This window comes from Myripristis murdjan, chromosome 2 (assembly GCF_902150065.1).
Source record: "Myripristis murdjan chromosome 2, fMyrMur1.1, whole genome shotgun sequence".
Lineage (NCBI taxonomy): Eukaryota > Metazoa > Chordata > Actinopteri > Holocentriformes > Holocentridae > Myripristis > Myripristis murdjan.
In genome coordinates, this window is record NC_043981.1 from 5,048,535 (window position 1) to 5,064,978 (window position 16,444).

General features: G+C 42.5%; 1 protein-coding gene across 1 annotated transcript in view; it reads left to right on the top strand.

The window, feature by feature from the left end:
- Positions 1-16,444, top strand: part of ptprnb (protein tyrosine phosphatase receptor type Nb) — a 38,180-nt gene that overhangs the window by 13,504 nt on the left and 8,232 nt on the right. Inside the window, 14 exon segments of the mRNA XM_030074936.1 lie at positions 277-387; positions 2,844-2,949; positions 3,686-3,833; positions 4,799-4,963; positions 4,966-5,233; positions 5,718-5,861; positions 6,529-6,563; positions 6,909-7,156; positions 8,050-8,136; positions 9,026-9,105; positions 9,425-9,489; positions 13,827-14,036; positions 14,153-14,425; positions 16,017-16,164. Coding sequence (XP_029930796.1) covers positions 277-387; positions 2,844-2,949; positions 3,686-3,833; positions 4,799-4,963; positions 4,966-5,233; positions 5,718-5,861; positions 6,529-6,563; positions 6,909-7,156; positions 8,050-8,136; positions 9,026-9,105; positions 9,425-9,489; positions 13,827-14,036; positions 14,153-14,425; positions 16,017-16,164 — 2,088 coding nt within the window.

Below are 16,444 nucleotides of genomic sequence, written 5' to 3' on the forward strand. Positions count from 1 at the left end.
GTGTGTGTGTGTGTGTGTGTGTGTGTGTGTGTGTGTGTGTGTGTGTGTGTGTGTGTCCTTTCTTTACACATCTGTCTTCTTTAAACCAGTGCACATTTTTCAACAACATGTATTTTAAAGGCATTTTCATTCACACTTTCATTCATTCATTCCTACATTTTAACACATCTGTGTTTTTTACATGAGCTAAGACGTAACAGATCTACGTGAGCGTGTGTGTTAAAACCTCACGTTGTGTGTGTGTGTTCCTGAGTGTGTTTTGTCTGTCCTGTGCAGACGGTTTGTTCGGGCAGTGCCAGGCTCCCCAGCAGCCGCCCGTCCAGTACCAGCTGTCTGTCCCCGTCCTGCACAAGCTGCAGGAGGTCCTGAGACAGCTGCTGATGCAGGGTGAGCCTCAGCACACACACACACACACACACACACACACTTCCTGTAGCCGCCTGGTGAGCCATCCGATTAGCGCTGCAGAACATCAGGCTGCTGTTCTCTTCCCTTCTGCACCTGTCGATTGGTTGTGCGTTTGTTTAATGTGGCCTGGCGTCCTGCCTGGGTGGAGCTCTTTCTCCCTGGTTTTAATCAGCGTGATTGGCCCTGATTGGTGTCCAAATGGCACCCGGGGCGAACTTCAGCAAATAAAACCAATCAAACCCATCTTGGAAAAGTGTACGTGAGGGCCTTCCTGTCTGGTGGGCGGCGTGATACGAAGGCTTGAGGGCGCTATCACGTAAAAAAAATAGGCCCACACGGATCTGTGCTGCTCGGCTGGGGCGCACTCACCTGCCAGGGCTCACAGTAAAACTGAACTTTGGTGCAGTGTTGGGGTGTCTAGCTCCCCGAGTGTGATATGAGTCCACATGGTGGTGAAATATCCTCATTAGTCGCCCCCTGCTCCCCTGGGCTGCTAATCCAGAATACTGTATTCCTGTAATCCTCTTTTTTTGGCTTTGCTTTATGAACTAAAGTGTTATTTCGGGAGCTGTTTTGCTATGGAAGTGAATGGCGAGATAGAAATACCACATTCTGGATCACTGACCTTGTTGTCGGTAGCTTCAGAGGTTAATGCAACCATGTTTCTGCCTCCGAGTCCTGTGCACATGAATGCATCTGGATTTTTTTTTTTTTTTTTTTTTTTTTTACATCTAACTTTGCAAACCCAGAAGGGTGAGCCTCCAAAATCATCCCATGAATCCGATGAGGATGTAAACACTATTTAAACACTTCAAAACACCAAATAATGCTCTGCTACATGGTTTTATGATATTGAGCAAAGATGCAGTCTTAAGAAGTGAACAAATATGAACATTTGATGATATATGAGAAGCTCATTCCTCTTAGAGACTCTAAAAAATTTTCTTTATTGGCAAAATGACACCTGAAATTCAGTCTATGTGCAGATCTTAGGCACTTATAATTCATCCAACATTTCATAAAAGAAAAGGACACCTGACAAAATTATTAAGATAATACAAGGTCAGTAGCTTCAGAGGTTAATGCAACCATGTCTCTGCCTCCGAGTCCTGTGCACATGAATGCATCTGGATTTTTTTTTTCATCTAACTTTGCAAACCCAGAAGGGTGAGCCTCCAAATTCATCCTATTATTCCGATGAGGATGTCAACACGGCACAAGACAATGCAGAGCTATTTAAACGCTCAAAAACTGCAGCGTCGCTACAGCAGCAACACTTCAGCGCAGAACCATAAATCATTTATTCATTACCGTAGTTCACACTAAAGGGCCAAACAAAGTTAGCCAAGGCTTACTCACTAGCATTTGTCCCACTGCAGGGCTAAATGGGATTAGTGGCTATCATCTCGTCACACAATTTCACCATAAAAACACATTGCATTGATTTTTTGTTAAAATACGCAGGAATAATTGAGTAGAATTAAGAAGGGGATAATTAACCCTATAAAGCCTGAACTATGAAAGAATTGGCAGAAAATTCCAATTTTTTTGAAAATGAACCCTTTATTTAGTCCTATAACAAAATGTAAAAAAAAAAAAAAAAAAAAAAGATTTTTCAAAAAATATGTTATTACATACGATATTTCTGTTGTATCATATATGACAGTACTTGAAGTGCCAATGGTCCAGGGTGAACAGGGGAAGTGTCCAGGTATACAACAGTATTTTGGTCAAGTATTGATTAAATTGAAATGGAATGTGTTATTTGATCATGTGTATCACATATGATACAAATGGCTTTATAGGGTTAAATAAAATGCAACCTCACAATAGACGGTCAGTTTTTCAGGGCTTCTGGCTGCTTATTTCTGTTTCATTTTCCATGTCAATGTGTCCCGCATCTTTCACTTCCGACAACTTCCAATGCCAGCAGTTTGTCCCTCAGCTACAACCTGAAAAACAAGAAGAAGCACATCACGAACTGTGTTTTTATGGCTGTGCTGGCCTAACCCAGTCAAACTGATTAAAAAGAGGCTGCTGACATATTATATGAGGCTATATCTATACCCACACTAATCCTGCAGATGTATGCTCAGAGGCGCTGTTTGTTCGTGTTAACCATCCTTGTAAAGATAACGCCTCTCAGCAGAGATCATGGTATCGTGTACGCTCACTCTTATGTCACTGTGGCAACAGGGGTTTTAAAAGGTCAGCTGTGTCAGTGGGCGTTGGGTTAAATATTTACATTTTGCATTTACATTTGAGGCCCTTCGCTGACGCTCCATCCAGCGAATGCAACAGCAGAAAAGGCTTTAATTACTTTTCACCGACGTCACGTTCTCTACAGTGAAGGAGTGCGAGATAGGGGATGCAGGCAGGAAATGAATATTTATCACACTTCTGACTAATATTTTTGCCACCATATGTCTGTGCAGGCCTGACCTGGCAGGATGACATTACCCAGCTGGTCATTGGTCGAGAGCTGAGTCAGGTTCCTCAGATCGGCCCTGCCTCCAAACGTCACAACAAACTGTCCAAACAGTAAGGGAACATGTGTTAATAAATCTGGATATTTCCATATTTCTGCAAGTTGTGATCACCGAGCATTTCCCTCAGGGTGCAATCAGTGCCTGTTTTCCGAAAGAATAGCAGCGTCAGAGGTTGTAATTATGATGAGATCCATATTTGAACAGCACTTTTTTTCTCAGTGTCACAAAATGATGTAAAATAAATGCAGCAAGCCAACACATAGCATAACAGAAGCAGCTTCAAAACACCAAATAATGCTCTGCTACATGGTTTTATGATACTGAGCAAAGATGCAGTCTTAAGAACTTAAAGGCTGTAAAAATTTCTCTTTGTTTGGAAAAATTACACTTGTAATTCAGTCTATGTGCAGATCTTAGGCACTTATATCCATTGCACATGCAGCTTATAAAGATATCCAACATTTCATTAAAGAAAAGGACACCTGACAAAACTATTAAGATAATGCAAATTATGGTACTTATAGAGGATGTCATGGAACTTATATTCTTGTTCTTCTTGGTTTAGGTTTTACTTTCACTGTGATAACACCATGATGTAATAAAACAAGGAAAAATTAGGAAATTTTGAGCATAAAAGTGGCTTATGATATAAAATTACAGCTGTTTTTTGCAATCATGCTCTTTTCTTGTGATGGGGTGCAACATAATTTGGTTTAAAGCAGATCTCCTCACTGTTAAAAATGGCATGTTGTCACATAGAAACACATATAAAGTGATTTTGTCCCCAGGTCCTCGGAGGCTCGGGGGCCTCAGGGGCCGGAGCAGCCGGCTGACCCGGAGCTGATGCAGCAGTACCTGGACTACATGGTGCTGGACGCCCCCCAGTCCTCCATCCACATGCAGAGACCGCTGGTGGACCCATACACCTACCGCCAGGTGGGGCAAGGACCACCCACTGAGGACAGAGCATAAGCAGCGTGTTGGGATTATAATTCCAGAAAAATATTACCTGTTTTTAATGGCAATAGACGTCTTTACTTAATACCTCCTTCATTCACTTACAGCTTAATACTATCCACACAATGGATTATAGCTTCTTTTTAAAATACCATTTAATCCATAACATTTTGACCCGAGGTCTCCAGCTGACACACCGACTCACATGGACATGCAAACCTCTTCTAACCCTTTTAGCAGTGATTTGTCACACTGTCCAATGTTATTACTCCACTTACTGCCCCTTTAATTTGCTCTCAAAGGCCTGAAGGTCAGGAAACTCACTTAGCGCATGCACTGCAAAAACTCCCCGCCTCAACAAGTCATTCAGTCTCTTATAATGTGTCAAAATCTTGAAATAAATCTGTTGAAACAAGGAAGAATAAGGCAAGAATATTCTGGAAGCAAGTTGATGAGTGTTAGAGACATTTGGGATTATCTCATCCCTCTGGATTTTTTTTACCTTGTAGATTTTAACACTGAATATGAGGCTGAATGACTTGTGAGGATGGAGATTTTTTTTTTTTTTTTTTTTTTTCAGTGGTAGAGCGAACAGGCAAACTGGCCAACTCAGTAAAGTGTGGGCACTCAGCAGGCTTGTCGGCACAGAAATATTGGCAACAACTGAACGTTTCACAGTCCTCAGCTGTTAACAAACCCACAGAACTTTGCATGAAATTCAAGTGGAGATCCCAGGGAAGCTACTTAAGGGGAAATTTAAGGGGAAGTCTGAGTTCTAAGGGCACTTCCACTTGAGTTTTAGTACTCTTTCCACTGCTGAACATCGTGCAATCTCAGATTAAATGGGTGCCAGTGTGAAGTTGAGCCTTATAGACTTGCTCTCTGCAGGTGTGTGTGTTTTCCTCTGATATTATCTTTGTGTGTGTGCATGCGTGTGTGTGCAGCAGAAGTATGGCTACCAGGATGAAGAGGAGCGCTCCCTCAACTCCCTGGATGACAACAGAGCTTTCCCCCTCCTCGACTCGACCGCTCGCTCTGGATCCAGAGGAAACACTCTGGACCGGGACCGGCAGCTCCTCCAGGACCTGGTCTCCCTCTACCTGTCCTCCTCTTCCTCCCCTCCTCCTCCTCCTCCTCCTCCGCCTCCACTTCTTCCTCCTCCCCGGTGCAGTCGCTGTCCCGCCACAGGGGGGCAGTAGCGGCAGCTGCCGGTCTCCCTGCCTCCTCGTCCTCTTCCTCCTTCTTCCCTGAGCTGGACTTCCCACTGGACTATGGAGAGGACTACATTTCCCAGCATGCCCAGGTGAGCGAGCCACAACAGGAGGAGCGGGCGGAGAAGAAGGCGCAGAAGGACTATGACTCGCTAGGAGACCTGGATGGTAAGGAGGGATGGACCGGGGGGGTGGGAACAAATGAAAGCAGGAGGAAATTTAACTCTCAGAATTTAACTAAAGCAATTCAATGAGCTTTGTTTTTAAGTATAGTTATATTTTTACAGAATCAAAAAGGATTATGGATTGTTCTCATAATCACCTTTAGTCATAGTTTAAGTTTAGTTTAGTTTAGTTTTACCATAAAGCAGAATCATATTATAGAACTAAGAGAAAAAATACTAATAAAATAAAATATATATACTAAGAATGAATGACATAACAATAATGATAATAATAATATGTAATACCAATAATATATAATAATCTCTTCTCTTCTCTCCTCTCTCCTCCTTCTCTTCTCTTCTCTTCTCTTCTCTCCTCTCTTCTCTTCTCTTCTCTTCTCTTCTCTTCTCTTCTCTTCTCTCCTCTCTCCTCCTTCTCTTCTCTTCTCTTCTCTTCTCTCCTCTTTCCTCCTCCTCTCCTCCCTCAGAGCGCTCTCTGCAGAAGCTGGCTGTGCTGTTGGAGCACTACGGTCTGGACATGAAGGATCTGACCCCGGAGCAGATGGACAACCTGCCTGCAGCTCTCAAGCAGCTGCAGCTCGACAGCTCCTACTTTGACAAAAACACTAAAGGTGCGTCAGCCTGAGTCCTGCTCGCAGCCCCGTCATCGCCCTGCCACAAAACTCTGTTTACTGCCGCCGTTACAGAAAGAGAGAGGGGCAGTGTGACCGCTCTGCTGACACTGGAAAACCCAACCTGCTGTCGCTTTTGGCTTTCAGCACTGAAATGTCTCAGCTGTCAGAATGAGCCTCTTTCTGGACCAACCAGAGCTGTTAGGTTCTTAAAATCATCCAAGAAAATAATGGCTTTAATTAGATTTGGGACTTGTTGGCCTTCTCCTACAACCTCAAAATCATTTGGGGATGTTTTCTAGTGTTAAACAGGACGAGTCCAGTTTGGGAAACACATTTAGTTGTCTGACATTTTCCACAAATAAAAACCCTCAAAAAGGTTTTGTTTATCTTACGTGCACAATTAATAATTACATCCCTTCCTTGTGCTTTTTAATTATCCAATTTTATGAATTTTTAAAATCATTTTCTGCTGTTACTGCACCATCTAAAACAGTCATCTAAACTAAAGGTGCATTTTCACACATTTTTGTGGGTTAAGTATTATAACACATTACCAATAATTAAATAAATAAATAAATATGCACAATGTGTTATGTGGTAATGTATTTGACTATGTGAATTACTGATGGTTACATTATTATCATATTTATTCTTCATCTTCCAGACAAATACCGGAACAATGCTGGCACACAAAAGAAGGTGAGTTGTTTTTTTTTTTTCTTTCTTTAATTCACATTATAGCCCTTCTTGTTGTTGTTTGCTTGTAATTTTGTTTATCTAGAAATCTAAGTTTATTGTTGAGTGAATGAGCAGTAGGTGGCAGCGTAAGCTTTGAAAACTTAAAGGAAAAATCCACCCAAAACACTTTGACCCTTTGAAACCTGAGCAAATTATGTGATCAAATCCCCACAAATGTTTGATGGCTTTCAGTTTAGATTAATTTAGGGTGGGATTTTCCTTTAAAGCTTTCAGCATCTTCACATACAAAAATCTCTCACTGGTATTGACTAAGGGTGATGTCACATGTGATGTTACTGCCATCAGATTGCAGAGGCGTCCATGACATACAAGATAGACAAATCTCCAGCGGCGGGGGGCGTGTCCTCAGGTCCCGCCATCGCCCCGGACGCCCCGCCCTCTCCGGCCAAGTCTCCTAAACTGGGGGCTCCTCCTGCTCCCCTCCTGAAGGAGACGCCCCCCACCGCCCCGGCCAAGGAGGAGAAACAGGGAAAGAAGGAGCCGGCTGCCGTCACCAAGGCGGAGGAGTACGGCTACATCGTGACCAATCAGAGGTGAGCTCGTTCACATGCGCCCGCCTCCATCAAACACAGCGTCTAAATGTGTGAGATCTGAGTGTGTGTGTGTGTGCAAAGAGAGTAACATTAGAGAGTAAGACAAGTGTGTGTGTGTTTATGCTCAAGCCTGCCTGCGTGGTGCTCAATAACGTATCCCTCCCCCTTGTCATTTTGCACATTTTCTAATGCCAGAAATGCATTTAAAAATACACAGCAACAAATCTCCATGTAAACAAGACACATCTCCCGTGTTCAAATCTTGTTTTTCTTCAAACAAGGTAAAAATCTACCGGTGGGATGAAATAATCCCACTTGTTTCCAATGCTGATCAACTTGTTTCTAGAATCGTCTTGAATCAAGTGTCATTTTCTTGATCCCACTGAGCTGATCTGCCTTATTCTGCCTTGTTTCAACACATTAATACTTGTTTCCAGAATTATTCCATAAACAAGTGAAACTGCACTGGAAACAAGTGGGATTATCTCATCCCACTGGCAGATTTTTTGGTTTTTTACCGTGTTAAAGAAAAACAAGATTAGAACACTGAATATGAGACTAAATGATTTGTTCGAATGGAGATTTTTTTTGCAGTGTGCTGCATCCATTTGCTCGTTTATTGTGCTTTAACAATATATAGGTTGGAAATTACCACGAGTGATTACCGCCAACAAAATGCTGTTAAATTGCGGCTGCAGCTGATAAACTTATCTTCCACTCCAGCCCCTCTGGCAGGTAACCAGCCATTGTTTGCAGGTCCTCTTTCGCTCTAAAAACCCATTTGACTGGTTTGAGTTGTGAAAATGGCTGTTGAAAGGGTCAGGGAGTACTGTTTTTGAGCGGCGGTGTGTGTGTGTGTGTGTGTGTGTGTGTGTGTCTGTATTTCCCTGCAGCCCCCTCAGTCTGAACGACGGGGTGCTACTGCTGCAGCTCCTGGCAGAGAGGATCCGCCTCTCCACCGGCGCCTTCACCAACATCAGGTAGGACGGAGGGCTGCAGTGGTGAACACGCACACACACACACACACACACACACACACATACACACACACACACATGCACACATAAATCCTCACCCTGCTCTTCCTCCTTCATGTGGCTGAATTGAAGCCTGCAACCGCTGATTAGTTTCTTTGTTGATTAATCCACTGATTATTAGTCTCTTTATTATTTCGTTTGAAAAATGTTGAAAAATGAAGCCAAAGTCTCGTGGGAAGTGATCAGAGCCCAAAGTGAAGTCTTCAAATGTCTTCCTCAGCCTGACAAGCAGCCAAAAAAGCATTGATTTAATAAAGATATGAACAGAGAAAGGAAACTGATCTTAGCATCTTAGTGAAGCTGGAATCAGAAAATGCTTGGAGTTTGAACTTGAAACATGACTAAAACTGTTTCTGGATTATCAAAGTCATAATCAATTAATTTTCTGTGGACTGACTAATTAATTAACTAATCTAGCAATCATTGCCTGCTTGGCCTAATCTCTTGTCCTCCAGTGACTTCGGACCTCTGACCTTTGACCCAAGAGTGAAAACCTTGGTTGGGTTTCACTTCTTGGCCAAGATCAAGGAACGTTTAAATGAAGGAGAGGACATTACATCCTCACATCATTCTAAATTTGCATTAGTGCCAAACTGGTGCCACCAATATTGTAGTGAATTGGACACGGGTGGGAAAATCCCTCCAGCCTGTTGATTTGAGCTTAAATTCCCAGATTTTTGAAATAATCTATTCCTACATCAAGAGGCCCGGCAGCCAGTGATGTCTCCCCATGTCACTCCAGGCTCTATAAGTCATGTTCCTCTGGACTCTCTGTGTGTGTGTGTGTGTGTGTGTGTGTGTGTGTGTGTGTGTGTGTGTGTTTGCTTCTCAGTGTGGTCGGGCCTGCGCTCACCTTCCGCCTCCGACCCAACTCCCTGAACCTGACGGCTGAGGATGTCGCCTCGAAAGCCGGTACGTGTGAGCGGGTTTGACCAACACACAGATCGCTGGCGTAGAAAACACTTTGACGCCACGCTGCAGCCTCAGCAGACCAGAATGCAACTGTTAGGAAATCATTAATTGAAGCAGCAGACGAGGCAGGGTAAAGAAATGGTAAATCACAGTGAGAGTGTGTGAGGCTTGACTTTACACCAGTGGCTCCATGCTGAATCCTGGCTCGGCTGTTAAAGGCATGTGGGCGCAAGTGTGAATCTCTTAGGGATTTTATTTATATTTTGCATCACTCACTGTTTTTTTGTTTTTTGTTTTTTTTCTGTTCTCTCTGACCCAGTTGAAGAGAAGAACTTCCTGGAGTCCAAGACGGGCCTGAAGATCCTGCAGAGCGGCGTCGGTGAGGTGAGCGCTGCTGTGTGTGGCACCAGAGGATTGTGGGAAAAGATGATACAGGAGGAATTTAATCGTCCCATAGTAGTGTGGGAAGAGGAGGAAATGAGGAAAAAGTCTGCTCTGTGTGTGTGTGTGTGTGTGTGTGTGTGTGTGTGTGTGTGGCAGAGGCCAGTAAGTGCAATCTGCAATATCAATATAATACTAATGCTTCTATGTGGTGAATAATTTTATCATGCAACTACTTGTATTTATACTGTGATTACCACCACTAACATTATTAATAACTTCACACAACCATTACCAGTATTACTATTAAAAGTAGTACTACTGGCAGTACTAATACTAGTACTGCTGTTTTGCTACTACTAATCCCTACTACACTTACACACCTATACACCTTACACCTAAGATGTATAGGTGTGTAAGTAAGCTAACATCATTCTTTTGGAGGGCTCAACTTTGGTTATATAAACTTTCATTAACATTTTTTATTTAATTTAATTTAATTTAATTTAATTTTATTTAATTTTATTTTATTTTATTTCTTTCAAGCTACAGAGTTAAACAAAGTGACACCGGAAGTTAGGTGATGTGGCCCTCAAAATAAAAGCATCAAATTTGTAGGTCTAAAAAAAAATACTATTTTTCAAATAAATGGAAAGTGATACAAAATGAATAGAAACAGAATAGAAATAAACAATAACAAATAACAAAGAATCGAGTCTGTAATGTGCTTAAGCTGGTTAGAAACATCAGCGGTGCTGGTCAGTTATAGACTGTGCAGGCAGTCAGGGGCCTTATACCCTTATGTACAAATAAATTAAACTAAAAAAAAAAACTTTAGTCTTACACATGCTTAAATATAGGCCTAATATAGGATTTTCACGGCACATCATTTTCATTAGCAACATGTACCTAATTGGTGCTTTTATTTTGAAGCCGCAAACGGAAGTAGATATATCTTTATATGCGGTTGAACTTGACGCCGGTTCTCTCCGTGGTTTTGAATGTGAAAGCGACAGAGTGATAACAGTGTTACCTATCTGCGCTGTGCGACGCCGCTCCGCTGCCTGCGTTAGGTAAGAGAAGCTGTAAATCGCTTAATTATGTTATTATTAATGTCTTTAATATTCAAGTGTGATTTACATTTCACATTTAGCGCTGTGTGTGAGAGTGGAGCCGGCTGAGGAAAACGTTAAGGTTATTTATCACTTCTGAGAAACCCTCCTTTTATCTGCCTGTAATTTTCCTGTAGGGAATCCCAGTGTCTCGTTTAATGACCTTTTCTAACATTATGGTCTTTTTTATCACTTATGATAAGTCTATAATATCTCATAGCATTTCTAATCCATTTCTAAAGCCTGTCTCTGGTAATCAATAATGAGTTTATATATAATGAGTGAGCTTTTTGTACTTAGTTGTGAAATATCTTATGATATAACTATTATTTTTCCTATTTTTTTAGTTATAGCTGTCAGATATTTATATGGTATCCTTCTAATATTTATTATAGGAATTTCAAGAGATCTTTTTAGTAAATGGGAGAATGCTTGCATATTTTAATTTTTATTGGCATAAAAAAAAAAAAAAAAAACTTGTATTCTTTTTATGAGAGGCTTTCCCCAAATTCACCAACCTGTCTGTGGCTTTAAACTCTTTTAATGCAAAAAAACAAAGCAAATTAAACATTGAGCCAAATAATTATACGGAGATTTTTGTGGTTTTTTTTAATTTTTTTTTTTTTTTATGTGTTTTTAATTTTTGTTTAAGCCCCGATGTTTCCCTCCAAAACATTAAAGCAGCAGCCTAAAACCATTTCTGCTTATGTAGGTCAGAGTTTTTCTTCATCCTTTTCCTTCTGTTACCTCTGCCTGTCTTTATCTTCACACACACACACACACACACACACACACACACATTACCCTATTGGGGCCCCTTCATTATAGCAGGTGAACCCCTTCCCTCCCAGCCCAAACCCCTAATGTCTCTCAGATAGTCCGAAATACCACGGACACACACACACACACACACACACACACACACACAGCGCCTCACATTCCTGGGGCCCACGGGGAGGAAGGCGGAGGTCTGGAGGTCAAGACAGACAATTCATCCAAGGAGGAGCGAAAGAGCAGAGGAGAGGAGGAGAAGAAAGGACAGAGGAGAGGAAAAAGAAAGGAGAGAAGAGGAAAAAAGGAAAGGAGGGCAAAGAGAGGGGGGAAAGGAGAGAAATCAAGAGGAGAGCGGGAAAGGAAAGCTAGTCGGAGGAAAGGAGAGAGGACGGAAGGGAGGAGAGAAAAAAGGAGGAGGAGAGAATAAAAAGAAGATTGAGGAGGAAGAGGAAAAGGGGAGGGAAAGGTGCATGGCTGAGGAGAGGAGAGGAGAGGAGAGGAGAGAAAGCGAGGGAGGAGACAGAAAGGAAGAGGAGAGATGAAGAGGTGAGATAGTTGGATGCTGAGGCTCTGCAGTGTCACTTCCTGTGTGGACGAAACATGTGAAGTGAAGATTATTTTCACTATCAGCTCATCCATTGATTAAATGACTGATTATTTTCTCAGTGGATCGTGAAAAATAATGCCACAGTGATCCGAGCCCAGAGAACCGGCAGTCAGAAAACTCAAGATATTAATTTTAGCCTGATGTGAATGGAGATAAGGAGGATAATCTGAGCATGTTAGCCGGTGTCACAGTAATCTCACTTTGGCTGCTGCTTTTATTTTCTGCCTTCCTGCCTCCAGGAACTGCTGCTTCTCAAAAATTCTCATTTTCTGTGTTTTTTGGGCTGATGCTAGTTGCCAACAAGTACCGCAGACATCCCCTCATCCCTGATATGCTTAATTTGTGAACATTTACAATCTGCATGTTCTGCATAAATAAATATTCTGGGAGGATTGTGTTGTGTGGATATAATGAAAGCATGCCTTGTGTACAGATGAATTAAAACCTAAAAAAAAAAAAAATTAAATACAAAAAAATCATTCTTAAAACTTCCTTTCACTTCACTAGAGTAATTTGTAATGTAATGTAATGTAATTTTTAATGTTCCCAAGCAACACATGCCTCACTGATGCTGTGTTTTCATTTTCTTGTTTTTGCACTTTACAATTAACATACAACTTTCTAATGCTTTAGAATTTGCATGATGATTTTGCTTGGTGCCAATCCTCTGGTCTCATTTTGTGACGTGACCAGTGGGATAATCTCCCAAAATGCCGGTGTGGTCCTTTAATCCTGAATCTCACCTGTAAGCCACAGCTGGAAACGAACTGGTTAACCCTTAAGCCTAAAAAAATCTATTCCTAATTGCAATCTTAAACTCATAAACACAGTTCACAGCTGAAAACCAGCCCGGTAACCTCCTCAACTCTGCTGCTCCCATCGGTAGTTTTGTCATCGCTGTGTGGCTGAGTTTTGTTCAAACCCGCAGAAGTTTATTTTAAAATCTACCAGAGACCCCAACGTTTCCAAAGATCCCAAATAGATCCTGCTGAATTGTGGGAAATGTGTCTAAAATGATGCACAGGACATGTAGACGTTTTCTGTTTGGCATCTTGGCTGTGAATATTTCACTCAGTATCGGTGTGATGGAGCTCCAGTGAAGTTTGTGCACACAGTCACCATGGTATAGCACGGAGGCACATTCCTGTCCAGGGCTCCTGCAGAGATGGATGGATAGAAATAAAGGAGGAGACACCTCCTCTCCTCCCTCTGGAGTTCAGAGTTCGCCATCACTCGGTCCTTCTGCCCACACGTCCTTCCCCTGAACTGTAGCTAGTTATATCCGCCTCATTAACTAATTAGGTGTGTGTGTGTGTGTGTGTGTGCGTGTGTTTTAACTGAACATGCTGCAGTGCTGTACCGGGAATTACAGGTTCATGATCTTCCGTCTCAAGACATGCTCCACTTTTAGCTCCTACACATGATGCTCATGTAATTTTGGCCCAGTAATCGACTTAACATTATAAAAAAAATGTTGCCTTTGCTGGTTCAAACGGGTTTTTCAAGGAGAAATGGGTCGGGATTATTTTTGTTTTTATTATTTTTCTACTCTACCAAGCATTTTTGAAGGTAACTAATCCTTTGCCGGCGAAGCAATGAAGCTGAGAGATGAAAACACTGTTAATTTCCTGCTCTGGTCTGGAAGCAAGAGAGAAAATCTAAGTGCTCTGATAGCATCGCACACAAACAGCTGACCAGATAGTGGGGAGGCTGTCTAATGTGTTGTGGTGCGATTTGTCGTCCACTATCACAGCTCAGCCCCGATATGAAACTCCTCTCTTGAATTGTATCTCTTTGTGTCTATTTGTTCTCCCTTTATCTCTTTCTTGTTTTTGTCAACCGCACAGAGGAATGATGGGAAGGCGTTGCCCCTGGCGACCCGAGTCCAGCCGGGCTCCCGCTGGGTGTTTGCCACTCTGGTGGCCGTGGCCTGTGTGGGCGGCATCCTGGTGGCGGCCATGACCATCGCCTGCCTGCGTCACCACGCTCACCGGCTGGCGGCGGAGAAGCTTGGCCTGGGCCCCGAGGGAGGAGCCATCACTCACCAGGAGTACCAGGTGAGGGGAGCACCCAGCAGGCTGCCTGTCCGCTGGGAACTCCAGCCAACACGTACAACAACTGGTGTAACAACAATAAAACACGTTAGTGACTTTCCGCCGTCCCGTCCGTGCAGGATCTGTGTCGCCAGCACATGGCCTCCAAAGGTGCGTTTGGACGCCTGGAAGCAGCTGCCCTGGGAGCCGTTGGGGGATCAGGGGGAGGAGGAGGAGCTGTGGGAGGAGGCGGAGGGGGAGGAGGAGGAACCGACACGTCCCGGGTCAGCAGCGTGTCGTCCCAGTTCAGCGACGGGGCGCAGGCCAGCCCCAGCTCTCACAGCAGCACCCCGTCCTGGTGCGAGGAGCCGGCCCAGGCCAACATGGACATCTCCACCGGTCACATGATACTGGTCAGTAGAACCTGAGGCGGTTCCCTGAGATCCCCGCATCACATTGTGTGAGGTGACCCCTGTATCTATCAAAAAAAGGGCACAAGATTGATTAATTTAGGCACATTCAAATAACAAAATATGCACCGTTTAAAATAACAAAAGTGATTTATTCTGTAGTCTGCAGGATTTCCAAAAAACATCCACTCTCTCTGTAATAACTATTTCCTCCTCGCTTCTTCCAAGTCAGCAACAACTGGGTCAAGAACCCAAAGAAAGGTTTAACAAATAGATCAATAAATTAATTAAAGTAATAATCTGCAAATTTGTCCGTTTTAATACTCACAAATATCATGAATTGATAACATCCGGGTCATCAAATATTTACAAATTAGTTGGTTCCCTTTTTTCCTGGGAGAAATCTTGTGCTGCACAGAGGTTATATTCCCAGAAGCAACTGCAGTGGTTTATTTGGAAGAAATATAAAGAAGTACAAGAATAATAATAGGGCAGCGTCTATACTGGGTGCACTTCTTATAACAATATTTTGGGCTGACATTTGAGTGCAAAACACAAAGCAATGACCGCATATCACCAGAGCTGTTTCCAAAATCTTGGGAATTTTAATTGCAGCTAAAAGGTGGACTCGCTTTGAATGAGACTGACAAAAGACATTGAATAAGCATACAATTTCATGAGTGAAGCTGCATGGTTCTTCACTGATTTACTTCTGCCATGTTTTCAGTCAGTTGAGCCTAAAGGGTGCTCACTTTGCATTTTGCATAGTGTACCTCTGAGTTACCTCTAAAGTTAGACTCCTGCAGGTCAAGGTCATGAATTTGTATAAAAGCATTTGAATAAGATTTACAAACCAACTGTACAGGTGCTCTGCGGATGGGAACTGAGTACAAAACATGGAACAATAAACTTCTCGTGTTGACATTGGATAAGAGATCCAGTTCTGACCGAGCCTCAGCCTGAGCACGGCACCAGCTGAAATCACTTTTCCCAACAAATTAAAGACATTTTATGTTTGGCTCGCAGCTGTGCCTGGATTGAGGTTGCTGTATTTTATTGACACTGGAGGTTTACTGTCTGTGCTGAATGAAAATGTCATATCTCCAAAATATCAAGAAAAAAAATACTTGTTTTGAGCCTCAGCAGCAATGCATTTTTATTTTGCACAAAGTCTTTTAAAGAGGTTTCATAAACTTCAACCCATAGAGGAGCCGTGCAGGATCTTAATGAAGTTAAAATATGAAAATTGTTGAAAATTATTCCCGAGTATGCTATGATAAAAATTTAATGTGGCATTGCACAGATGCCAGATGCACAGTGTAACAGATGCATTACATTACATCTGTACAACCCAGCTGAAATATATCATTCAGCACTTGAAAGTGGAAGGAAATTGGTATTGTAAATAAGCATATTTTTGGTTGTATTAGGTCCCTCTGCCAGCTCACATTATAGTAGAGTTAAGATGAATATTAGCAAACACTAAAATAAGTCATAAAATCCAGTTAAGACAATAAGATCTGAAAGAAATACGAATTAGCAGCTGCTTCTTTAACGGTGTAATGGGGTTTAAACCACCCCCTTTCCTCCCCAGGCCTACATGGAGGATCACCTGAGGAACAAGGACCGTCTGATGAAGGAGTGGGAGGCGCTGTGCTCCTACCAGGCTGAGCCCAGCGCCGTCTCCGTGGCCCAGAGCGAAGCCAACGCCAAGAAGAACCGCTGCCCTGACTCGGTGCCCTGTGAGTCCCAAATCAGTCTTTCTTCAAGGGCAAACTGCTGAAATAACATACTCAAAAGATAACAGGACATTAGTATCACAGCTGGCATTGGGATTTACATAATTTAGTGATGCCCTTCCCTTTTGATAGAAATAGCGAGCAAGAAAGGTTTGCAACAAGAAGATGCAAATATATCATAACATATACAATTAGATGCATGCTTTAATCCAAAGACACCTACAAGCATCAGATACATACATCATCAAATACGTGAGTTGTTGTAAATGACCCAGGGAGTGCT